The sequence below is a fragment of the Natator depressus genome, chromosome 3, assembly GCF_965152275.1.
Source record: "Natator depressus isolate rNatDep1 chromosome 3, rNatDep2.hap1, whole genome shotgun sequence".
Classification (NCBI taxonomy): Eukaryota; Metazoa; Chordata; order Testudines; family Cheloniidae; genus Natator; species Natator depressus.
The window spans coordinates 164,821,066-164,848,093 of NC_134236.1; the positions used below are offsets into that span (position 1 = coordinate 164,821,066).

At 39.6% G+C, this 27,028-nt stretch overlaps 1 protein-coding gene across 7 annotated transcripts in view; it reads left to right on the forward strand.

Annotated features, from left to right (window-relative positions):
* Positions 1-27,028, forward strand: part of ESRRG (estrogen related receptor gamma) — a 476,445-nt gene that overhangs the window by 323,078 nt on the left and 126,339 nt on the right. For all 7 annotated transcript variants that reach the window (XM_074949251.1, XM_074949253.1, XM_074949252.1 and 4 more), the window contains one exon: positions 9,801-9,917. In XM_074949251.1, the coding sequence (XP_074805352.1) occupies positions 9,801-9,917 (117 nt within the window). The remainder of the gene's footprint in view (positions 1-9,800; positions 9,918-27,028) is intronic.

Below are 27,028 nucleotides of genomic sequence, written 5' to 3' on the forward strand. Positions count from 1 at the left end.
ATTGACCAAAGGAAAAATGCTACAAAAGTATACATTTTGGAGTCACAATTGTCATGTTTCCAGATTCTAGGGTAGTTTTTAAATTTATTTTTCATTAAAGGTGTTGGATGGACAGCACTGGAGACTGCAGTCTTCTATTAATGCATAGATAGTTAAAACATAGCTATTGAGTCCCTACTGTCTTTTACTCACTATCTCATTTATGAGCCTCATCCCTTGTCCATCTAAGGCAGCTAAGAAGCATTCCAACGTGGTCATCATCATTGCCTTGTGGACACCTTTTCATTAGGAACTGTACTGAGACCGCTGTCTCATTTCACGTTGATTATCAAAAAACTTGCAGCTCCACAGTTCTGCAGTAGTATAGTTCCTAAAGTACATGTCAAACCTTGTTCAAACTATAAGATAGACACCTTGAGTTGACCTCTTTCGTTATTCAAAGTTCTTTTTACTTGGTTAACGATCAGGTTTTTCAAACCTCTTTTGAGTGCTGTGTTTACACATTGCTGAGCCAATTTGACCTGCAAATCTATGAAAGCTTTATAGTAAACTTTTTTTTTAATCAGCAAGGTAATCAGGAAAGATACAGCTACTTATGTAAATTCAGATATGGTGACATTTAAAATGGGCGACATAAAGTTTGGTTCTGGGTTGCACGTGACCAAAGTGGCTTCCAAAGGTTAATTTACACAGTGCTCAGCTGACTCCATCTGTAATGTCCACATAACGTTTTCTTGAGGAAATGAAAACAAATTAAATAAGACTTCATTGTTTTCCAGTATCTTAATCAGGATTATGATTTTTATAAAATGGTAGAGGTGAGAGCTAGGAATCTTGGTGAGAGCTAGGAATCACTGGGCCATGGATCTTGGCTTTAGTGCAAAAATGGCAGCCTGCCAATGAACCTTACACTGTTACCTGAATCCAGCATTACTTGATTAATTCATTCACCTTCCTTATATAAGTAAAAGTCTTTGCATCAGCATTTCTTTCAAAGAATATTTAAGCAAGCAGTGAAATTATTGAGAAAGTATTTTTAATTCCCTTCCTATACATCCCTTCATCATGTAACTGCACAACTGTGGCAGCAAAACAAGATGAGACGGTAAAATATAAACATGCTAAAATCTGAGAACCAGAAAGAAATTTAAAAATGTAGTGCTGGTTCTATCATTTTTACTATCCCTGCTTTCTTTACAGTATTGTAAATTATATGCTGCATTTAGCTTAGCTGAAAATGGGAACAAGGACTGTTTCTGCCTGCTGTTTAAAACCCATCCGAAAAACTGAAAAAGGAAGAGACAGATTAATGCCATTATAATTAGGGCTAGTTCTCCATTTGTGTTATGAACTTGAATTTCTGAAGGTGTTTGACTCACCTGTAAAATCCAGTACAGATTGAAACGAGGCACACAAGGTCTTAGCCACACAAGATTTATTTTTTTTTAAATATCTGTCTATACATTTTCTAAAGTTAATTTTTATTGCTGGTGAAAGTTGCCAGATTGGCAGCCCCGGAGACTGAAGTTCTCTGTGTATCCATGAAACAGCAACAAGGCAGGAGAAGTGCACGCTTCTCCACACTACCCTATCAATGAATTTCAACACTGATCTGGGTGGAACATCACTAGCTTTGAGAGAAAACTGTCATACGCAGAGACCCAGTCCTAGACCTATGCACCTACCTGAAGGCTGAAAATCGGGCTCTTCATTTATTTAATTTAATGAAAACTTCAAGTTTTCAGCCTCCATGCTCCTTAGACATCTATGCTATGACTGCCAAGGAGGTCATGATTCAGTAAGATTCAGAACACATCTTGAGATGGCCTGAATGCACTCATTTCCCACGGAAGACAGGTAAGTTGACTCCAGTGGGAGTCAATGACACTTGGCACATCTAGGAGGTATCAGTCCCATAGTGCCAGTTGTGGTGGTCTTTGTGATGTTGGATACTTGTTTACTGTAAAATTAGGCAGCTGAACCCATCATTTAATGTAATACGACACTGAACAATATCTTTACATTTTCTTCTCAAATCTGCATGTATGTTGTTTACTACTGGTGCTACAAAAAGTTTGAAAAGAATATTTTTCAAGTTTTGAACATTTTGTTAGTTCTTCTACAACACAATACTGACTCCTTTTTAAACGGAAATTTAGTGAGGGTCACATATTGTAGGCTGGATCCCTTGGCTAAATGTTTTGAGGTTGAGTATAGATGTTTCAAAATCAGCCACTTTTTTTCTTTTTCCTTTTTAACAGGCAAGGAAACTCTACTATTATGTTTAACTGGTTTTAGAGACTTTAAAACTGAAGACCTTTAGAGCCAAAATTAGAAAACAATATCTAATTGTGCATACGCAATTTTGTTAGTGTGGTCAACTGGGTGCAAAAATGTGGACACATCATTTGTTGGCTTAAGCAGCTACAGATGAGACATGACAGAATTTAGACCTCTAATTAGAAGTGCACAATTAGAGGCCTGGTTGAGGCCCCTTAAGAATTTGTCAATTGGAGTTAAACTTAAAATTCATGCTTAGGTTCAATCTTTCAAAACCGTACTCCTGTGAGTATTTTTTTATTCATGCAAGTAGTCCCTTTCACTTTCAGCTCTATGTGCATGAGCAAGGACCAAGTTTTGAAGAATTCAGACCTTAACCTCTGTACAAATGTTATTTGGTTCCTTGGTTCAGTTTTGTTAAGGTGTCAAAAATTCTGATGTATTTTCTAACCCAGTTGAGGCCTTCTTCCCCTGCCCTGTTCCTAAGTCAACCTAGTACTTTTACAGTGCCCTCCTTCCCTCAGATTCTCTGAAAGTATTCTGTTTTCTGTTAAGATCCTTATACCATACTCATCACCATGGTATCTGAGCACCATAGTCTAATCCACTCTCTCTCATAGTCGGGATCCTGTGATGTGCATTCCCCTCACGGCCTTTCTATGCTTCTTTTTGGTCATTGATTCCCAGGCAGCTCCCCTATCTTTGTTGTGATCATGGCTAGGTTCTCTCTTCAAGGGCTTTCCTGGATCACAGAGTCCACAGAAAAGCGTGGGCAAGTTTTGAAGATGGCAGCCAGCCTAGGAGAGACTGTCTTGCAGAAGGAATCCAATTATATTTTTTATTGGGTATCGGCCAATGTAGGGGGTCCTATTAAGGATGAAGAAAGCACCCAAATCTTTAAAAAGAGTTTATGTTGCAGAATTCTGCAGGAACAAATAGTGCATACAGTAGGAACGCTTTTTGAATATAAGTAGAAAGGACATGTCAGAAGGGTACATTAGATGGTTGTAATCAGTTTGAGACCGAGCCATTCCCTGGATTAGATCCCCTCATTTTATTCTGTTCAGTTTTCACTCCTCATTATTGGCTACTTTCCCACCCAATAGAATTGTAACCTCATATGCCTTTAGAATTGCCTCTGCTTTCTTGCCTGTAGGTGGACTATTCTTCCTTCCAAACAGATTTTCTTCTTCTCTCTCAACCTGGATCTTCTTTTATATCTGTCATTAGATTTCCCGAACCCATTTATGCTTTCCTTTCCAGTCTGCAGCAGTACTCTAATGCCTTGAGTATTACACCTTCAAATGCCTTGAGTATTGCTTCAGGTGTGACTGAAGGGAATAAAGCTCTGTGAATGATTTTTTTTTCATCTTGTTGCATAGGGAATTATGGGTTCAATTCTGTGAAGGACTTAAGCACATACCTAACTTTAATTAATGGTCAATGGCACAATGGTATGCTTAAAATTAAACATGTGGATAAGTGCAACTGGCGCTTATATACATAATTCCAAATGCATGGAGATCTGAGCAGGCCTCAAAGCATTTATTGGAGCAACTGTCTTCAGGCTGTATGTACTGCACTGTTTGCTGCCTCTGAGATTCATGAACCATGGCATCTGTAGAAATGAAACAACAGAATTTGTGCAGTTGTGAGTTTAAAGGGGAAAGTACTTTTGGTTATACAAATGTTTTCCCCAACACCTGACAAGTTTTATGATCTTTAAATTTTAACCAATTAATATTATTTTGCCAAAAAGCACATCATATTTTTCTCTCAGTTTGTTTGAACATACTTTTATTACTTTGAAAAATACATTTTCAGAAAAAAGGACAAAATAAGTGATCAGCTGGATACAGTGATTTTGGGAAGGATGTACCTAATCTCAGGTGTAAAGGATGACATGGAATATGGCTACTAGTTCAGTTCCCTTGTCCCACCATTTTGTGGCTGTTGAAGAAATACAGCAAAATGGTGGCCCACTGTTACTACGTATCGAAGAAGACATATGTACACTACATCTCTGGCTGAGTGATCTGTCTTTGCATGAATAAACCAGTGGGGTTTGCCTATGCTTTGGATTAATTTTTGTCTTTATATATATCTTCCCTGTCTCCTTGCCCACCAGTCTGAAATATGCTTTGCATATCTCTCTTAGCGCTCATCTCCATTCTTTCATCCTTTTTTTCTTCGAGAGCTAGCGTGGTCCAGTGGCTACAGCACTAAAGTGGGAGCCAGAAGGACCTGGGTTTAAGTCCCCCTCTGCCACTGACTGACTGTCTGCCTTTGGACCAGCCACCTCACTTCTCTGTCCCTCAGTTCTGGCATCTGTAAAATGGGGATTAATGCACTTTGAGATGTACTGATGAAGAGTGCTATGTAAAGGTTAAGTATTATCTTTCTATCAAGTATTCTAGTAATGATCGCCTGTATTTCCAGAAAAGTGCCTGTTTCATAAACCTCCTCCTTTGCCCCATCCCACAGTTTTGGGTCTGTTTCCAAAGCCATTTTCCCACTACTGATATTCATGAGGTTACTTTTCATCTTTGAGGATCACATGTGCTAGGGGGCCATTGCATATGACCCTGCATTTTTAATGGACCTATCTTTGTCAGCACTCTACCTTCTTTTCTGCTGTGGCCCTCTATGCCCTGAACTTTGATGAAGGTCCAAACATGTTAATCCATGTCTCCCCCACTTCTCCCCCACCCACCAACCTGTTGCCAAAATGGTCCCCAGGGCCTCAGCAGTGCCCAAACACTCCCAGTGACTGAGAAACCACCCTTTCCCCTCCACAAAATGTGTTTTACTAATTATCAAACTCATCTTGGAGCCCCATGCGTCACACAGGAGACCTTAAAAACCTTAGGTTATTTTGGGCCATTTTTATCTTTGTAACATGAAAATGTGATGCCCTTATCCATGCATACTTTGAGCCACATGAAGAGATTTTATGATTTGGGGCATTTAAAAGCAGATAGACTGCAGATTATGTATTGTATGTTTTAACACTCTAATTGCTAACTCAAGCACAGATGCTATTATTTCAAAGTAGTTCTCTCTCTTTTTTTTTTTACTTTTTCACTTTTAATGCCCTTTGTGTCATTTATATTTTCATGCCTTTTGGCCCAGCTAATAAAATTAAAATCATTAGCAAAATAAGCAGATGCTTTAAAATAAAATATTCTGTGTCGATATGGAAAGAAAAGGAACTCAGCACTGACAATCCCAATGCATTATAACAATGTTATAATCCCAATGCATTATGAAATGCGGGGCAACGTGTGTGGGGAGCTAGAATTTGACATATATTTTTATTTTGAAACGTCATACTAATTTACATTATTCAGCCCTTTAACTGCCAAACTGTGAAAGTCCATTAAGCTACTGAAAGGAATATACAAATTATCCACTGGCACTTCAGGCAGGAGTTTTACATATACCCTGTTATTCTATCAGCCAGCTAGCTGCAAGATTCTATTAAGGAGTAAGTGAGAAAATTATATTGCCTGCAAACTAATTGTACAAAAGACTTTAAAATAAGTAATCAGAGCCCAGTCCTTTCTGAAAACCAGCCAGGAGATATTATAAATTGCTCTATCATTCTTGTCAGCCCAGTGTAAAAACCCTGAGCTGCCATGTTGATTTTGTTCCTTGTATAAAACAGCTACCTCTCCAACTATTGACAGAACTGGGCAAACTCAAGTTATGCCATTAGTAGCTGCCCAATTCACCCTCTAGCATTGTTTAGCAACTCTAGATAAGAAAATGGTAAAGTATCTTTCTAACATCATCGTCTCACTGAAATTTTCAAGGCAGATCTGGAAACCCTTAACACATGTATGCAACCTGCTCAATAAGTGTCTAGCTTAACCATCTACTGGTAGATGCCTGAGTGCTTGCTGAATACATTTTTGACTCTTTTGCAGTTTTTACAACATTGAAGAAAAACAAGTGAATACAAGAGACCTCATGACCTACAGGGTGCCATAAATTTGAACTGGTACCAAAATAGATGTAATAACATTAGTGAGTGCTTAGGACAGCACATTTTTAGCAATAATATACTTTCACTTATAGAACAACAACAAAATTCAAGGAGGATTTTCAAGGGCAGTTCACTAGTAGAAATAGGTGTAGATCTATGCATGTAGGCATTCAGTAGACTACTGCAGCCATCTGTTGAACAGAGACTTTTTGATTCCAGTGAATAGATTTCACACACTGGCCACACTTTAAAATATTGCTTACTGTTGCTAAAATTGTGAGCCACACAATTCTTGTGGAGCCATGCGAGGTTCTGATCTTAGTTACACTAAAATAAATCCAGAGTAGTGTTTCTCCATTGACTTCATTGGAGGTACTCCAGATTTGCAGCAGTGAAATTGAGATCAGAATCAGTCCTATGATCTAGACCAGTGGTTCCCAAACTTGTTCCGCCGCTTGTGCAGGGAAAGTCCCTGGCGGGCTGGGCCGGTCTGTTTACCTGCCGCGTCTGCAGGTTCGGCCGATCGCGGCTCCCAGTGGGCGCGGTTCGCTGCTCCAGGCCAATGGGAGCTGCTGGAAGCGGCGCAGGCCGAGGGACGTACTGGCCACCTCTTCCAGCAGCTCCCACTGGCCTGGAGCAGCAAACCGCGCCCACTGGGAGCCGCGATCGGCCAAACCTACAGATGCGGCAGGTAAACAGACCGGCCCGGCCCAGCCCGCCAGGGGCTTTCCCTGCACAAGCGGTGGAACAAGTTTGGGAACCACTGATCTAGAAAATGAGTTATTAAAGCAAAATGGCCTAAATGGATATGGAAATCTTATCCATCCAACCAAATTACTGGGATCTAATGATTGAAATAATGGCAAAATATAACCCTATTTAACCACCATCTAGAAAACCAAAATTTCTAGACAATCAATTGCCTATCTTGTTACCTGACAGCCATTTGCACTGAGTTTTACCTCTCCTCTTCCACCCAGTCTTGTCTCCAGTGGTGTTGGATATGTCTGAAACCTTCAGAGTAATAGGTTTGAACTTCATGCTGTGGAAAACTACTCCATTTTTTACCATCTCCTAGTTTTGAACCCAACCTTTTTATGTCCGCATCTACGTCTACACCTTCATGCAAGGAGCCAGCAAGGGGCGAATCTGGAAAATTAGGTGCCTGACAAAGAGAGGCCTGGTTTAGTGGTGTGAACACAGAACCCTGATCCAGAATTTCTGAGTCCTTATCCTGCATCTGTTCCTAGCTTCTTCTGTGACTTGGGTAAATCATCTCGCCTCTCAGCCTCTGTTTCCCTTTACGGGGTGTGGTGAGTTTAATCAAAGTTTATAAAGTCCTTTGAATGCATATATTGGTAGGTGGGCATGTTATCTCACTGAGGGAGTATAATGCAGCATGAGAAAGGAAGGTGTGGATTTTGGGATAGTCTTGCTGTCACCCTTTCCTCACCTCCCCCCACATATCTCAAAAATATTCTTTTTTTTATATAAAAAGAATTATATATTATATATCCATTATATAATATCAAGAGAGGTCATCTGGAGAGCATCTCTTTCCTAATTTACTGTACAGGCAGACTCTCTAACCGCATTTATTAGGGAGCTTTCTGCTTAGAAGCTGTGGAAGGGACCAGAGGGTATATTCAAGTTGTAAGCTGTGCCAATAGATCCTGTAGTGGTCAGACATGTCCTGATTCCCTGCCTTTTTGCAAGCATTGCTAATTCAACTATGCAATAATGTTCTAAATGACCGAAGCCTGCACAGCCCTGAAAAGGTTGTGCAAAGTATGTCAGTTTTATTGGCATAAATGCATTAAGTTACAATGCTAATTTAGTGAGAGATTTCTGATGGGTTTATCTTGCATATGTTGCACCGTGCAGACCTCTCTATCATAAATACTTAACCAATTTTCAATAGATATAAGTGGTTTAAGTAATACTTCCTGTTGAATTAGCAGTTGCTGAGCATTTGAGTCTTTGTGCTATCCTGCAATCCACTAATGTGATATTTAATGAGGAGACATCAGTCTGGAGAAAGGTAGTCAATATAAATCAGTGTTTACAAAGTGTGATTAACTCTGAAATATTTCATCAATGCTGTGGTCCCAGGCAGACTCTATGCTAATTACTAGAATCTGCGCATGTTTCAGGGGATTTTGACGGACCCTGAGTGCAACAAACATGGAGCAGCAAAATTGCAATTATGCTCGGACTGTCTCTGATGACAATTTATTCATGTGGTGTGATGACCCCTCGCTTCCCAAGAGGGCAATAAACAGAATGCATTTTCATTAAGATACTAATGCACTTAATCACAGGGGAAAGGGTTAGAAAGTAACGAAATACCTTTAAAGCAAGATGTGACAGGGCTGATGGGGGAAGATGCTTTATTTAAAAGTCAGTTTCTTTGCAAAACTACTGACTACCACACACTCTGTCCTATTGAATTGAGTTGTGAACAACAGGATGCACGGTTAGAGAGACATACAGCAGAAGCCTTTTATGAAAAGAAAAACAGCATTGGGACAAAATAAGACAAAACTTTCCCTCATTTGGACTCAGATACTTACAAAGATGGGGAAATTTTGGTGTAATTTTTAACAGTATTTATTTCATGTGTATCTGTTTGTTTTTATTTATTTGTTGAGCACAAACAATATGCTCAGTGTTGTATAGAACAATGATGAAACACTACCCTTCTCCCAAAGAGCTAGAAACCCCAAAAGGGGGTGGGGGAGGGAGAAGGCGGTGACATGGATAGCAGAACTGGCCTAGAATAGCAGGAAGTGTATGCTGTGGCCTTCAAAAGGTGTGATTGTGGCTGTGCAGCCCTGCCCTTTTAGGGACATTATGCCCCCAGTTCTGGAGGGAGAAGGATGAGCTGCCAAACTGCTGTCTACTGCAGGCTTTGCCCTAAAGTCACAGTGAATGCTTTTAATTCCAACAGTCACCTCCTAACAGCCAAAATAAAGCACTAGAGGCCACCTCTTCCTCATATGTCTACAGAAGAGAGGCAGATAAGAAAGCTACAACTGTTATGTCTCATTCTGAACTTCTCCAAACCCAACACAGTTCACATTCTGAAGATCACCTATGGCCCAGACATGGAGGAGGCATTCGAGATGGGGGTTCTTGGATCAGGGACATGGCCCATGTGATTTAGTGCGGATGCTTCCTGACCCAGCTTCCATAGATTACTGTTGCCCCTGGCAGGAATAATCTACATGAAGGAATCTGCTTGGGCCTATGGTTGTATCAGGATACAGGTCTATATTAATGAAGCTTTTGCCGTTTTTGTGTACAGCCATCTGAGTAAAAAAAGTCAAATAGGGCCTGAATTTGGCTTTTTTTTTTTTTTAAATATATGTAATTGAATCTCAAAGCCATTTCCTCTGGCCAGCCAGTAACAATTGCTTGTATTCTCCTAAATGAAATACACTAAGAATGTTATGATTTCTGTTCATATAGTGATGGTATTTGTCAGTTAACATTTCTCAGTGGCTTCTTTTTTCTGAAATCTGTACCACAGGTAACATAGAATACAGCTGCCCAGCAACAAATGAATGTGAAATCACAAAGCGCAGACGCAAGTCCTGCCAAGCCTGCCGCTTCATGAAGTGTCTAAAAGTTGGCATGCTGAAAGAAGGTAAGGCTGATCTAGTCAGTACGTATCTTGTCGACAAAAACATGTAACAATTGCAGGTCAATCAGGAAAGACGAGAGATGGTAAGTGTTTTGACCCCCTATTGCAGAAAGAAACCTCAGTATATACATGCCCTTCCTGACAGTCTGTTTTTAACTGCTTGACTGCTTGCTGAAGATTCCAGGTATATCCAGGTAAAACACATCTTCTCTGGTGTGGAATATATCAGGTACACCCTAACATTCCATCTGTTTCAATGGGCTGCTAGTAGCATTATCATCACAAAAAACCCTATCTGTTTCCATAAGATTGTTACCTTGTGAAGTTTCAAGCCTGTGTTCCCTCTCTTACTCTACACTGTTACTGGTACAACTACATTCTATTATTTTCTGTTTCCACATTGTAATGATTATTGATATCACTAGGAAAAGTGAAGGGATTGCTTCTCCTCTCACGGTATGCTGGTGTAAACCCAGAGTAACTCCACTGAAGCTACACTGGTGCAAAATTTGGGGTAAAGGAGAAAAGAATCAGACCCTGAATGTTAAATGCACACACAAGCTCTCACCTCTTGTCTTTAAAGTTTTTTTTTTTTTTTGATGCATTAGCTACATCTCTTTTTCCAAATCAAGGCACTGAATCACTGGTAAATGTAGGAAAACACTCCAAGAAACCATCCTGACAGGCCCAGGGCTTAATATACCCCAGTAACATCAATATAAAACTAACATAGCCCAGGGAGACTTGGGCCCTAAGCAACAGAAAAAATACATTCTTTACATGCCAGAAATCCTACCATTCTATCTATTGTCGATGTTTGAGGATGTCATTTTTTATGCATAGATTTTATTCACTGAATTTTGATTGCATTATAGCCATCCAGAGAGTAACAGAAAGTAAAACAATTTCATTGACTTCTGTGCTAGATAACAATTTAAAATAAATACAGTGAAATCTGTTCTAACAGTTGCATTCAATGGGTAATCCCCAGCATTAAGCAGCCACTTTAAAATATCTCCATACAATTTCCAATGCAATTTTGTTTGAACATAAGTTTAAAATAGTCAGCTTTAATTGGTGACCGATTTTTACAAATTCCGTAGATAGTCTTTTAAAACAGGATTCAGTGTATAGTCATTCTGGTAATGTCTAAGAAGAATATAGAGCAATAGAGAGATGATGGAAAAATTAGGCCTATCACACACCTCCAGACATATTCTTATTGGATTATACTTACTAAGAATAAACCTCATTCTGTGCAACTGCTTTGGCAGACGCTATGATCCTGTGAGCCAAATCCTGCTGTCCTTAGCTTCACTCAAGCAAAACTCCTGTCAAATTCAATGGGGATTTTGCCTCAGTAAAGACTGCAGGATTTGGCCCTCCATTCTGGTGCGGCTAGGGTTTCCTTGTGTGTAGAAAACCTGATTTGTTTCAGCCACTAATAGTCATTGCGCAAAGGCCAAAATGGAAACTTTAGACAATCTGGACAATGAAAGGAACACCTGGTAATGACAGCTTTTGAAATAGACTGTGCTGCTTAACACCTTTGTCAATAGGGGAAAAAAAGGCCTTGTATTACTAATAATTTAAAATACAGGCATATTGAGGAACTTGTTCTTAATAGGAGGGAATGGAAAGACACTACTAAGTATTCAGATGGGTGAACTGATTTATGATTTGATTTTTAAATGTGAGGTGCACAATTACATATGCATAAATATTTGTAATTGCATTCATAGTTTGTGTGTGCAGCTATTGTGCCTGCATGTGCAAATCAGGAAATTGCTTCTGAAAATGGCTAATTATGTTCAGTTTCCCAGTCTGCATGTGCAATCACAGTAATCGTGCACTCAGTTGAAGTACAGATTTGTTCACCTGTTTTTCTTGCACAGTAGTTGTGTTTCTACCATGCTTAAAAATCAGTGCCTTAAATTACACTACCAATATTTCAAAACAAAAATTGCGTTGATCAGAGTAATGAATGCCATGTGATGATGTCAAAGGGATATTATTGGCCAGTTTCTGCTTTCAGTTCTGTTCACTTGTATTAGCAGTAAGTGTAACCAATACCAGTATCATGGGAACAGAATCAGGCCCATTTGTTTTAACCAAACTGCAGCTCAGTTTGTCAACACTTTATTGTGCCTAATTTTTTAGTAAAAGAGTGTTGTTTTTTTTAAATCCTCTGTTTCATAGAAACGCTACCTGAATCTCCACTGCCTTTTCCCGCCTTGTGGTCAACTGTATTTATTCAAAATAGGTGTAAACTTTACTATTCCAATTTGGTGTAAGTTACTATGCAGGTACAGACAGGGCGGTAGAAAATCAAGAAAAATATTACGGTCGACTGGCCAAAATTTGACTTACCTCCCAAAGTGCATTTTTTAAAGTATTCCCCTGATTATAAAGCAACAATCTGCTCCTCCCAAGTGAAGTCTACTACACTGTCAAATTTCCAAAATTCCAATCTCCCCTTTGCTGGACCACCCACTGATGAGAAACCCAGTGTCCTTCCATTCCCTTTTTGCTGCCTGCCTATGAGCACGCAGTTCTTTCTTGTGGAAGGGTTGGTCAGCAGACACACAGGGAATTTTGTTTGTTTTTAATTATTGAATGTAATGCTCCTGAGAAGGGCTAGATTGACAGTAGAAGAGACTGAAATCTTCTTTCCACAAAATAAGTATAAAGCACAGGCAGTGTGGTTGCACCGTCCGGTCCCTGCACTTGTGGCTCAGCCATGCCCGAGAGGGATGACTTCTAGGGAGCAGAAGGAAAGTTCAAATTCTTTACCCCACTTGGTGGCGGTCTTTGGCGTTTGGAACCAGACTGATACGTAGCATGCTGTTGGAGCTTTGTTTTTAAGAGAGAGATTGTTTTTAACTACTTAGAAAACATTTGAGGATGAGCTTTTGCTTCGTATGGATTAAATTGTGGATTTGTTAGTCTTGACAGCATCCTTTATATAAAGATTTTAAAGATAGATAACAATATTTTGTTTCCTTTAGGTTAGATGTATGCAGCTGATTCCTACTATCTTCCCAGCACCCAGAGAAAATTAGATACAGGGACAAATGTATCCTTGGTATAACTCCATTGGTTAGAATGGAGTTACAGCAGGAATGAATTTGGCCCCCTATGTCTTAAACATGTCTTTATGTATAGACAAGAATTTCAGTCCCATGCAGCACGTCAGAGATCATGCTGCAGTAAATCTATTCAAATGTAAACCTGTTCAATTCAATTACCAGTCTATAATAAAATTTTCTGCTACAGCCTCCACGTTGGTCACAGCAGTCTCTACCTGCTGATGGCACAGCATGCCTGGAAATTGACAGCCTAAATCTATTTACTAAAAAATTTAGTTGCAGACCCTGAAATAAAATCAAGTTTCAACAGCTTTGATAGGAACATCATATTCTTTACAGGAACTTCTGCACAACTGCCAAAGTGTGTGATAGAAATCTGCACCAGAGTGTTGGCAAGCTTTTCTTTCTAGAACTTTTCTTGAAATAACTCTCCCTGTACATAATCAGAAATTACATATCCCTTCGTTTCTTTTCACAGCTTGGGAAGCTTATTTAATTTTATGATGTTGTCACTTCGTGTCATCAGCTTTGATGACAGCTGGCTAGAGGCGTCAACTTGTCCTTTGTCTTTGAGAAACAGGTTTACCCACTCCCCAGACTTGTCTGGTAAACACACTTCAGTCGTGATTTCAGCTTATGTTCATAACTTTTACATATAATGTTGCTACGTGCATTTCACCATGATATTATTGACCAGCAAGTTATTAGTTTTCAAATGATACCTTACAAGGCATATTTTGTACAAAGATTATTACAATAGTGCATAGGGTATGAATACAGGAGCACATTCCGTTGCGGATGGGCAATGCTCTTTGAACAGGAGGGTAAGGAAGCAGAGGGTCCATATACTCTTCATCCACTACATGTACCTGTGCATAAGTAGCCATAATCTGAACCTAAAAATTTAGGCCCAACATTTATCTACCCAGATTCAAGGGGCTACGTGGTTTAGTTGAGAAATTTCTCCTCAGTGTGAACAGCATATAATCAAGATCGCAGTCCCTCTTGGGAGCTTAATTTTTTTCCATATATGTTCCACTAACATTAGAGTCCTAGATTTATAGACTTTAGGGACAGAAGGGACCATCATGATGATCTCTTCTGACCTCCTACTAGGGTTGCCAACCCTCCAGATTATGTCATGTGATTAAATCTCCAGGAATACATCCAACCAAAATTGGCAACCCTACCTCCTGCACATTGCTGGCTACAGAACTTTGTCCACCCAATCCTGTAATAGACCTATAACCTCTAGCTGAGTTACTGAAGTCCTCAAATCTTGATTTAAATACTTCAAGTTACAGAGAATCCACTATTTACTCTAGTTTAAACCTGCAAGTGACCCCTGCTCCATGCTGCAGAGGAAGAGGAATACTCCCCAGGGTTTCTGCCAATATGACCTAGGGGAAAATTCCTTCTTGACCGCAAATATGATGGTCAGTTGGACCCTGAACATTTCAGCAAGAGCCAACAGCTAGACACCTGGGAAGGTATTCTTTACAGTAACTCAGAGCCCTCCACATCTAGTGTTCCATCCCCATTCGTTGGGGATGTTTGCTACTAGCAATCGCAGATCAGCTACATGCCATTCTAGGCAGTCTTATCATACCATCCCCTCCATAAACTTATCAAGCTCAGTCTTGAAGCCAGTTAGTTTTTGCCCCCACTGCTCCTCTTGGAAGGCTGTTCCAGAACTTCTCTCTTCTGATGGTTAGAAATCTTTGTCTAATTTCAAACCTAAACTTGTTGATGGCCAGTTTATATCCATTTGTTCTTGTGTCAACATTGGCGCTTAACTTAAATAACTCCTCTCCCTCCCTGGTATTTATCCCTCTAATTTATTTATAGTGAGCAATAATATCTCCCCTCAGCCTTTTTTTGGTTAGGCTAAACGAGACAAGCTCTTTGAGTCTCCTTTCAGAAGGTAGGTTTTCCATTCTTCACATCATCCTAGTAGCCCTTCTCTGCCCCGTTCCAGTTTGAATTCATCTTTCTTAAACATGGGAGACCAGAACTGCACACAATATTCCAAAAGAGATGTCGCCAGTGCCTTATAGGATGGTACTAACACTTCCCTGTCTCTACTGGAAATACCTCGCCTGATGCATCCTAGGATTGCATTAGCCTTTTTCATCACCTCACCACATTGACAGCTCATAGTCATCATGTGATCAACCAATACACCCAAGTCTTTCTCCTCCTATGTCACTTCCAACTGATATGTCCCCAGCTTATAGCAAAAATTCTTGTTGTTAGTCCCTAAGTGCGTGACTTTACACTATTAAATTTCATCCAGTTTCTATTACTCAAGTTTTCAAGGTTGTCCAGATCTTCTTGTATGATATTCAGGTCCTCTTCTGTATTGGCAATGTCTCCCAACTTTATTTGTGCATACTCACTTTTTGTGCCAAGGTCATTAATAAAAATGTTAAAAAAGATTGGTCTGAAGACTGATCCCTGAGGAATTCCACTAGTAACCTCCCTCCAGCCTGACAGTTCACCTTTCAGTATGACCTGTTGTAGTCTCCCCTTTAACCAGTTCTTTATCCATCTTTCAAGTCTCATAATAATCCCCATCTTCTCCAATTTAACTAATCATTTCTTCTGTGGAACTGTACCAAAATACCTTGCTGAAATCCAGGTACATTAGATCTCCTGCACTTGCTTTGTCTAAAAAAAAAAAAACAGTTATCTTCTCAATGAAAGAGAAGATCAGGCATGATCTACCTTTTGTAACACCATGTTGTGTTTTATCCCAATTATCCCATTGAAGGGTTAACTAAATGATAAGGAACTTTAATCTACATGACAGATATCTGGTTTTAGTATTTACCTTTACCTTTCCAGGTAATGGTTTTTAATAGCATAAAAGAAACAAACTTTCACAGAGGGCCAGTAACTGCTGTCCATATAGTGTTTTAATTTTGCATTTCTGGGTCTTGAAAAGTTAATTATTCAAAGACCACTGTGAAATACAGTTTTGTTTGTTTTTTCCTGATGTAAATGAAAAAGTTTGTTGAAGTGAGTGTGTGTTGCAGTGGTGGTTAGATTGGTCAGATTCATAACAGATGAAAGGGCATAATGACTCTCGAATAACCTAGGAATATTTAAGAGGACACCATAACTTAAAAATCATAGTCCTGTTTAAAATTTATTGCCTATCATTGTAAGCAATACCTAAGATTACTAGAACAGAAAAATAAAAATTATTTTGTCAGGTTTTTTAGAAATTTTGTTATTGTATACATTTTACAGCACTTTGTGTTTAGCCTGTTTCCCTGTTTTATAGTCAGTCAGTTAGGCCCAATCTTGCGAACACTTCCACATGTGCTTAACTATAAGCAGGTGAGTAGTCCTGTTGATGCAATGGGACTATTCACATGAATAAAGTTAAGCATCTGCTCGTTTGCAAGATCTGGTCCTTAGTCAGTTTTTGTTGTTGTTTGTGGTGCATCTTTCACACAGCAATAGGTAGGGAGAGAATTATTTAAAAAACAGAAATGTGTGATTGTAAAACCACATGAATTGATAGGGGTATTCATGAGCAGGTGTCAGACCTGACACAGCTTTTAACTCATTTTTTGAAAATGACTACCAGGTTTGGAATGATCTCTTTTAGACCTGTACTAGCTGTACAGTATACATTCCTTTGAACTTCATCCAAGAGAGTGGGGCGTTATAACTCTATGTATACAAGTTGCCACAAATGGCTAGAAGTCTCTCTTGTAGCCCTTGTATGAAGTTGGTTAACTGTAAAGCTATGCTGCCCTCTGCTTACAGGCCATGCTCTGGTTTGCAATGTAACTCTATACAGCTCCCCAAAAAGGAACCTTTCATAGGGCTTGTCAACATGGGGAAATTACTGCATAGCTATTCTGGCATAATTCTGCAATAACTATTCCTAATAGCTCCCCATGTGGAAACCGTATTCTGGAATAATAGTGACAATAGTGACTCACAGGCTGGAGTATTCTGAAATATAGGGTCCACATAAGGGAGTTATTCTGAAATAGCTAAATTATACTGGAATAGCTATTCCAAAATAGCTATGCTAATCAGTTTTTTCCATGTAGACAAGGCCTCAGTCTCAGTTATGGCTCTACCTGCATAGGAGCAAGGTTTAAAACTCTCATTAAGGAGTCAGGTGGATGGGTAAAGTGGAGCCTTATGTAGTTGTTGAGTATGTGAACAATAGTAAAGCCTTCTCTTGTTAGTGTTATGCTCTGCAGTACTTGTACAAACTCAGCACATGACAGGTAAAGACCAAAACACTTCCTATATGTTCGTGATCTTTGGAGCGGTAATGTTTTGTTTAATTGTTTCTGAGGTTTTTTTATGTCTGTTTTTAGTGGCTGGTCAGTGTCATTTGTTACCTGGGACTCTGATGTATATTCCCTAATTGGCTGACAGACCGTTGATTTATCATTTTATTTTTTTACCATGTAGGGACACGGAGGAAGTAGGTTTGATGCAAAATTGTTTTTGAGTTTTCCTTGTGAATGGCTGGTTGCTGCTAGTCAGTATCAACCGCTCTGTGACCAGTTAGAATGGAGAAGATGGCAGCATTTTAGCTTTATCACTCTGTTAAAACATGGAGGGACAGATCCTCACCTGGTGTAAATGAAAGTCAGTAGACCCACAATCAATTTACACCACTTGAAGATCTGGTCCATTATTTTTAGCCTAATAATAAAGTCTGTTTACCAAGTGAAGGGTTATTGTTAAAATCTATTTCTTCAGCACTTCTCCCTGAAGAATTGAGAGGACAATTTAAATGCTAGAGAGCTAAAGCCTTTAGAAACTCATTTGCAACCAGTTCTATAGTAATTTGAGATGTTTATCATGAAGGATTTGTGGGTCCTCAATCTGTGTGTAAACAGCCCGTTATCCACCTGGTGACATGAGCAGGAACCACCACTGTGCAGTCCTAGTCTCTTGTTTCTGAGTGTGCAGGTGCTAGCATGGTCATCAGCCAGCCAACCTTCAAAAATAAATAGTAACTCTCTCTCCCAGCTGTGGACTGGCAATGCAGAAACCATACTCAGAAAAAAAATCTCTCTCCAAGATAGTGTTAGACTGCTGTGCTCACACATTTCCCAGAGTGGCTCTAAGATACAGTGTCACTTACAGTTTCTCACTTATTAGTTTGTAGTAGCCTATCAAAAAGTGAGTACTCCCTTAAAAATTTACATTACCCTGTCTGTAGGCAGTGTCATGGCAGCAGCCAGGAATCCATCTGCTGCATGGATCAAGGACTTAAGAAATTATTTGTATAGGGTTGCTTCCTTTGCTCCTGGCTTAGGTATATTCTTGGAAGTTTGTGCATTTCCCTCAGATGTCCAGTTGAGATCACAGAGTTGTAGCAAGCTAGAAAATTGTAGTTGTTATGTAAACTCTTTTCTAGCATATGTTAGCATTCACAGCTGCTAAAGTATGAGGCCATAAATATTTTTGGGTCACGAGCCTTCGGGAATTTCATTCTTTCAAAAAGCACAAAACAAAAAAACAAAAACAAGCTTTTTAGGGAAAGATCTAACATTCTGACCATAAATTATTGAACTCAATACAGGTATTACTGGGTGAATTTTTCTGGCTTGTTTTATGCAGGAGGTCAGATTAGATGATCACAATAGTCCCTTCTGGCCTTAAAAATATTTGAAAATGACTCCTGCTCAGCAAAGAGACTAGACAGTATGTATTTAGGCTCATGCAAATAGGTGCATAGCATCAGCTAGAAACGGATTAAGGCATGCCCTCAATAGCTAATAAATAAAACTAAGTAACCACCTTTATAACTAAAAATGTGTTATCACCAGAAAAAGCCTGCTTACTAAAATTCTTCCTCACAACATTTCCTTTGAACAGACCTGTGCATAAGATATTGCCAAGCTAAATTTCTTTCACAAGTCTAATACCATTAGTCTGCCAAGTAGAAATAGATATTATTGTGAGGGAAGTTTTAGTTTCAACTGCCTTCAAAAATTAGAACAAAGGGAAGAGGAAAGCTTTAATGATATTCAAGGAAATACATCTGTACTGGGTGACAGTTAATAAAACTGCATTGACCTCAGAGATATTTCTTATGCTCTCTCTTGCAATATTATACTTAAGGAGTTTCTTCTTTAATGCAGGGTATTAAACGAAGCTCCTGTGTTGTAATATCAAGATATGACACTGTGCATCTTCTGTTTGAGTCTCTTCTTGATATTAAAACTTTTCCATGTTTTTAATGTGTTGTAAAGGGTTTGATGTCTAGTGCAGATATTGCATTGGAGACTGCTTGTTTACCTGGGCTTCGGTTTTAATGCAGTGATACTCAGACTGAGACTCACAAGCGGCAAGTGTCTCCTGCAGCTCTTTGCAGCACATGGTATTAAAACATTGTGTGGTTAATAATTAAATCAATCTAAGTTGTTAACCAATCAAGATGTTTTTACTATGTTATTAACCAATTGTAGTTGATAAAATAGTAATACTTGGTATTTACTTACTAACAATACTTTGCTGTGAGAATTACATATAATATAGTAAATGAAACAATGAATTCACACTACTGTGATTCTTTTAGGTAATGTTGGTTGCTAATTTGGCTCCTGAACCCTCTCTGGCCACTCAGTAACAGATTTAAAGGTGGCTATTTTGTAACAGAAAAGCTTCAAAAACAGACTCCAACGAGAAACTGCTGAGCTTGAATTAATATGCAAACTAGATACCATTAACTTGGGTTTGAATAGAGACTGGGAGTGGCTGGGTCATTACACATATTGAATCCATTTCCCCATCTTAAGTATCCTCACACCTTCTTGTCAACTATCTAAATGTGCCATCTTGATTATCACTACAAAAGTTTTTTTCTCCTGCTGATAATAACTCATCTTAATTAATTAGCCTCTTACTCCACCTTTTCATGTTCTCTGTATGTATGTATGTATACATCTTCTTACAATATGTTCCATTCTGTGCATTCGATGAAGTGGGCTGTAGCCCATGAAAGCTTATGCTCAAATAAAACTGTTAGTCTCTAATGTGCCACTCCTGTTCTTTTTTTGAGATCTGACTATCAATGGTTTAATGTATATACCAGGATCTGTTCAATCTCATTGGAAAAAATGGAAACCAAGTGCTAAATATTGTTGGAATTTTAAGCAGACCTCTTGCTTTCTAGCCAAAATTTGATGTCCCAGTTAAGACACTCAAACTGAGAAGCTAATTTGTCTGTCCTAAAATGTGTCCCATGACCATCGCCTTACCTGTAACTGATGGGTAAGGACAAACTGTTCTGTTGCAGGTTTGTATTGCTGTTCAACTCACACAACAAGCAGATGCTATTCATCCATGAAAGAAGAGACAAGTCCTTGCAAATATTATAACTGAGGACTTTCCTTTCGGGTTTTGAAATGATGTAAATTTACATGCAAATTAGGTCCAGTGCTCAGGCTCCCGCAAAGTTGTTATTGTCGTCCTTGGAGTTGCAGAATTTGGGCAGCCCTGATTTAGATCCCAATTCTTCAAAGTGCTGTGCATCTTCCATGAGGTGTTTCTCAGTCCTGTTAGCTTCAGTGGGAGTGGAACTGAGGTGGCTTAGCACATCACAGGGTTGATTCCTTAGAACCCAATTTGACTCCTATTGAACTCAGTGTCAGTTTTTCCATTGACATTCATTGAGTGGGCCAGAAGTTTTAAATGACCATATGACATTTCATGTGCATATTGCTTTCCCATCAATGTGAGGGAGAATTCAATATGCATATGGAGAGCAATGCTGTTTATGGCCCTGAGTTTGGAAATCAGTTGCATTTACTGGAGTTATTTAAGTTTCAGAGTTTGTTGATTATGCGTTTTTAAGTGTTAGCTTCTGGAGTTTTGGGGCCAGAGCTACTGCTGGCTCAAGCAGGCACAGCTCCACTGGAATTATATACAATGGGTCCAAGCCACTGGAATCAATGGCAGAATTCCCAACGATGCTAATGGTTGCAGATTCGGGTCCACTGTCACCAGCAGTGAATGTGTCACATAATTGATTTTCGTGTGTTGTTTTCTTCTTAATAAGATAAAATGTGAGAAATTTTGTATGGAATTAATAACTTTCAGTGAAGGCAAACACAAATCATAATTAACGCCTCCACACACTGTAGTTCTCCTTGTGGTAACTGCTTGCACTGCAGTCCCACTACTTCCCTGGAATTAGAAGGAACAATATCTGTAGATTCACAGGCCTGCTCAAATTGGAATACCATTAAAAGTTAATCACTTTTTTTAGAATGAAAACATTTTAGCCCAATCACAGGCTTTTACCTGAACAGTCCCATCTGTCATTTTTTTTCCTTCTGAACCTTAAATGAGAAACCAGCATTTGTCTAATTTACTGAAAATTATTACTCTCTTTTTTAAAATATTCAATGGATTTAGCCTAAGGAGAAAAAACTGAGAACATTTGCTTATGCACTGGAAATACTGAGACAGCAGTGTAAGTGATATGGGGAGGTTGAGACAAGCCTGAAGGATGTAGGACTGTGTTTGTTATGGCATCTTTTCCCATGAGCCCTCAGACAAATGGCTGCCCTTTGTTTTTGCTCCCTTCCACCCATCACACATATATCAATATGGCACTACCATTTGTTGCAAAATGTTTGAATTTTACATAAAAGGGTCCTGCTCTACATTTGAATAAGAGTCATTTTGTAAAATGTTTCACCAGTTTTATTTTTGTTCCTTATTCTTTTCCATTTATGTTATGCAGATATCTGTACAATTCCTGCTCAAGGGGAGTAGGATTAGCATCCTGTGTATAGTATACTGAATAGTTTTGGCACTGAAGCATATGCAGCCTCTAAGCATAAAATGCTACTCTTGAGCCACATCGTTTCTCAGATTTTACCCAGCCCTTACTCTGGAAAGACTCTCATCAACTCAATAAGAGTTTTGCCCCGATAAAAGCTGAATAAGGACTACAGAATTTGGCCCAGAATTATAAGGAGTGAAGCGCTGCTATAGGAAATGAAATAAGTGCCAATGAGTACTTCCCGCATGGTACATGTACAGGCAAAACTTTGTTGTTTGGAGTGGGATTGGCACCAGTTTTGTTGGAATTTCAGGAACTCCGCCTGATCTCTTCAGTCTATCAAAGCAGCCAGGGTATCAAGAAACACTAAAATTACAAGCTGTAAATATCACATGTGATCTCATATGGTGCTATCCCTCAAGTATTCCATGGTTATAAATCTCTGCCTTTCTTCAGAAAGAGTTCCAAAAAACGTTTCACTGGGCTATTGATATAACTAAGCCGCACCCCCTCCTATCTAGCCAATTGACCTTTGTTTAGCTGCGAGGGTTTCTGCCAGTGTGCAGCATCTGTCAGTCCCACTCTCTGGGTCACTGTCTCAGGCCAGATAATAATTTCATTTGCAGTTTGTATCATGACTTTCATGGTTGAGAGTCAACAGACTTAAGTCTGAGCTACATCCACAAAATGTATTCTATGCCCGTGCACTTTTAGTTTGTTAGTTTTCACAGTGGTGCCTAATTAGTACCAAAAAGAATGTTTATGTGCCAGGTATACAAAAACAGAGCACAGCTAATAAATGATGGCAAAGTAAAAGCTGTGGTAATGCAATTTGAAATCTGTTGCTTTGCTAATGCATAATATGTCTTTTAATCACTACAAATGGAAGGGCTTGGTTATATTTTTGAGTCCAGAAAATCTATTACAAGGTCCACCAAGCTTTTAATCCTAAAAAAAGCTAAAATTACTGATGCTTTAACATATATTCACATGCAAATTGACCATTGAGGGAGTGATGGTTCTTATTCTTAGCATAATATTTAGCATTTTCCCACTTTGTTCTTCCAAAAATCTTTCCTGCTCCAACGTGCTGTAATGGAGTTAAACGGCTAGTCTCTATTTTTAGTCCTTTGAAGTCTCTATTTATAGTTCTCAGATGTTGCCAGATATATGCCAACTCTCATTTTAATACACCCTGGCATACTTTAATGCAACAGGTCTAAGGTCAGTAGTTCTGCTCTTTGCACCCGAAGTTAGAGTTGGAGAATGCCACCACAATCCACAGAGTTAATACATTTATTTAAAAGAAACCTACATGCTAAAATTCTTGGTGCACTTCCACCCCACTAAAAACATACAAACAGGGAGTAAAGTGTTAGTGGTGGCTCTTGTCTGTCTTCTACTCCGGGGTGGCCAGCCTGTGGCTCCGGAGTGACATGCGGCTCTTCAGAAGTTAATATGCGGCTCCTTGTATTGGCACCGACTCCGGGGCTGGAGCTAAAGGTGCCAACTTTCCAAAGTGCTGGGGGGGGGGGTGCTCACTACTCAACCCCTGGCTCTGCCACAGGCCGTGTCTCCACTCCACCCCTTCCCGTCCTCTCCCCTGAGCCGTGCCCTCGGTCCTCCCCTTCCCCCCCAGAGCCTTCTGCACGCCACAAAACAGCTGATCTGGAGGTGCGGGGAGGGAGGTGGAGGGCTGATCGGGAGAGCGGGAGGTGCTGGGGGTGAGGGAGCAGATGGGGGGCTGCTGACGTATTACTGTGGCTCTTTGGCAATGTACATTGGTAAATTCTGACTCCTTCTCAGGCTCAGGTTGGCCGCTCTTCTTCTACTCTTTTTCCTCCTCTCCAGACCTAGGCAAGAGCCAGTCTATAATTCTGTGTAAGGGCGGTGCTCCAGCAAACATCTCTATAAAGTTTAGTTTGAGTAAAAACTATAATTCTTGAGAATTCTTCCAGAACTTCCCCATAGGTTCCCATGGGGACTTGCGATACTAATAATTAATAGGAAGCTCTACTATAGTACTTTAGCACATCCGCACTCCCCTTTCTCCTCTTATTCTCTTATTCCTTGTCATCTGTATGGATGGCCAACCATGGGGCTGTTATCCAAAGAAGGCTTTAGCAAAGGGGTGGGTCTTTGCATTTTGATCAGGCAAGAGATCAATCTGACCTCCTCCGGCAGGGAGCTCTGCTGCCAGAGCCCCACCTTTCCTGGTATGCTACAAAATCCATATAGGGATTACCACTTGGTCTGGTAAATCTCATTTGCATATGTCATAAACTCTGTGTCATGCCTGGGTCACAGGCACCGAAGAGGTCATAGTGTGACTCTGACCCCAACGAAGTACCAGAGTGCATGAAGTCTGAAGATGGGAGCACATTTATCATATGCTACCAGAATTGTTGACCTGCTGGATGAAGATGGAATATTAGCAGTGGTAGGAAGCAGTACTAGGAGGCAAAAAAAAACCAACAACCAAAACATAGCTTCACTACAGTGTGGAAATACTTATCCAAAACATTTTAAAATGTTACTCTTGGTTCTGGGTTTCAGCCAATTCTTATTTATTATTCTGATCCGTCTCTGTCCCTCCCTTTATTGAAGCACTCACACTTTTAGCTGCAAGAAATGTTAAACAAGACTAAATATTGAACAAAGAAAGTGAATGTGTTTCTAGAACATATAAATACAAATGTGTTTTTAAAAAAATCAGTGTAGATGCATTGGCCTTTGCCAACTCTTATTGAAAGATGTATCTGGAAAGTTTCCCAGATTATACACCAACCCTCTAATTTACAACTCAGATGGAGGATAAGGTAGGCTAGGGAAGATGTGACTATGACTACATTTATTCACAGGAGGGACCATACTCCCTTTCTCCTGAATTGCACCCAGAAGCATCCCCACTAAAAACAAACACCTGGCTGTGTAAGAAACAAATACAAGCCGGAGCACCTGTGAGCCTGATATACACAGCTGTAGGCATTGCTGATGCTGCTCCCTCTGCAAAGTGTACCTCATGTCAATTGCTTGATCTCAGGTGGGATGCAGGGGGATCCATAGGACAGAATGCAAATCCGCAGCACATTTAAAATGACTTGAGTTTCTTTTCACTTCTTCCTTTATCTTCTCTCCCTTTAATGCTTTTTGTTCTGTTCTTTCCCCCCTTCATGCTATAGCTGTGGCATTGAACACTGATGAGAAAATACTTAGTGCAAACATCAGTCCTGTAGGCAGTCTTTCTTTTTCTTGGCACAGTGGGAGAAAGAGGCATTAATTTCTTAGGCACCTGACATGCACTCTATGTGAGCAGTACTGCGCTATTCAGGCTGGATGACTCTATTTCCTCCTGGGCATCCTGGTTTTTGCTGAGGATACCCAGGTAGTTGAGATAGTTCAGTAACAGCTCGTCTCTAATTAAAATACTTGTTATGAAGGGTTCTTAAACACAGCTGCTTAATGAAGTTAGAAAAAGCATTTGGATGCAGAGTGTGAAGGCTTCAAATGTTGGCGTTTCTCTCTAGGGAGAATTGTTCAGTCAGAAGGCATTTTGAATTGCTAGCAATCCATTCCATTTTGGTCCCATTTGTTTCCTTTAATTTCCTGCCTTTTTAATGCTGGTCAGCTGAAATAAGCCCTCTTTCCCTCTTCCTCTCCCTCCCCCTTTCCTTCATGGAATGGACTGTGACACGTGCCTGCAAAGTGGCTTCTTGGGAATTTGCAAGTCTTTGAATGCATTATCTGATTAAAGGGATGCATGTGTCTTTAATTCTCATCTGCAGTTCCACCTTTGACCCCATCTGTTAAAGTGGAGAGGAGTTGAGAGTCAGCAAAGTCCCATATTCAACCTAGATAAACTGAAGTGTGTAGATTCAGATGCTTTAACCCTTTTGGTGGCTCCAAAACCTACATGCCTAATTAAATCACAGGTTCGATAACAAAATGTGGCAAGCCTAGTCTCTGAAACAAGAGAATTGTTTGGTTCTTTTGAAATGATTAGCATGAACCAGTCTAATCCTGATTTCACCTTTATATTAGGAAATCAAAGCAGCAAAGAGTATTTAGCATCAATAGCTATAAATGGTTGTAATTATTTTTCTTAAAGGATAGCTTAAAGAACGGGAGTGGGAGTCCAGAACCCTGGGTTCTATTTCACAGGCTTCTGGAGCATGATAAACTAAATTGTGTGTTTATAAATCCTTGTGTAATTCTGGGTTGGATTTTCAAAAGCCACTGACTTTCGGTGAGGCTTGTGCTCTTATGTCATTTAGGTTCTTTAGAAAATCCTGTCTTCCAAGTCTAATTTGTGCATGTAGTTACCACTATTGCATTTATATAGCTGATCACTTGTGAGCACAAACTGCCCTATGTGCACATTAAATTGCAGTAAAAATTTGCACAAATTAGATGAACATTTGTATGCTAATGTATATGCATATGGTGTGGGAACACAGGTCTGAGGCCTAATTTATTATTTGTGAAGCAATTTAAGAACATTGCCCAGATGGTGCCATAGAAGTGCAAAGTATTATTAAAGTGGTGTTGTTATGCTAGTGAATATTGCAGAAGGGAATATGACTGTAGCTTTTTTTGCTAATAGTATGTATTTACAATAGGAAGATGTCGTTGAAGCACTTAATGTTTCTGGAAAATGCTTAACATAACTGACTAGAATACCCCTTTGCGTTTGGCACTTTGGGGCATTTTTAGATCTCATCCAATCATTTAACTTTCACTTTTTTAACATTTAGCAAATCATTGGAAGTACTGTCACTATCCCATACCAGTTACCATTTTTCAAATGACGAGAGCCAAATTGTACCCCCACTTACATCCATTCAACTCCGTTGATTTCACTCACGAGTGCAGAATTTGTCCCCTAATTTCGCTTTTATTTTTAAAACTAGTATATGCATATGCAAAGAGATACATGCAACATTGAACTGTAACTAGAAAAAATACACATAGATAAATAGCACATGGATAGACTGTTGGTATATCTGTTGTAAGTAATATTGTAAATAGGATCTGGCTGTGCTGGAATCTAGGCAATATGAGTTCAATACTAAAGTGTTCAGGTTGCACCTGAGTTAGCCGGAGCCTGCCAGTCTCTGCAAGCCCACTGAGAGCATCTGTCTCGCCACCACCTTTCTCATGCTGTGTCCTCCGCAGGCTCTCTCATTCTTCTGACTATGAGCATAAATCATCCACCTGTCAGGAGCTCTTGCTGCCTGGATTAT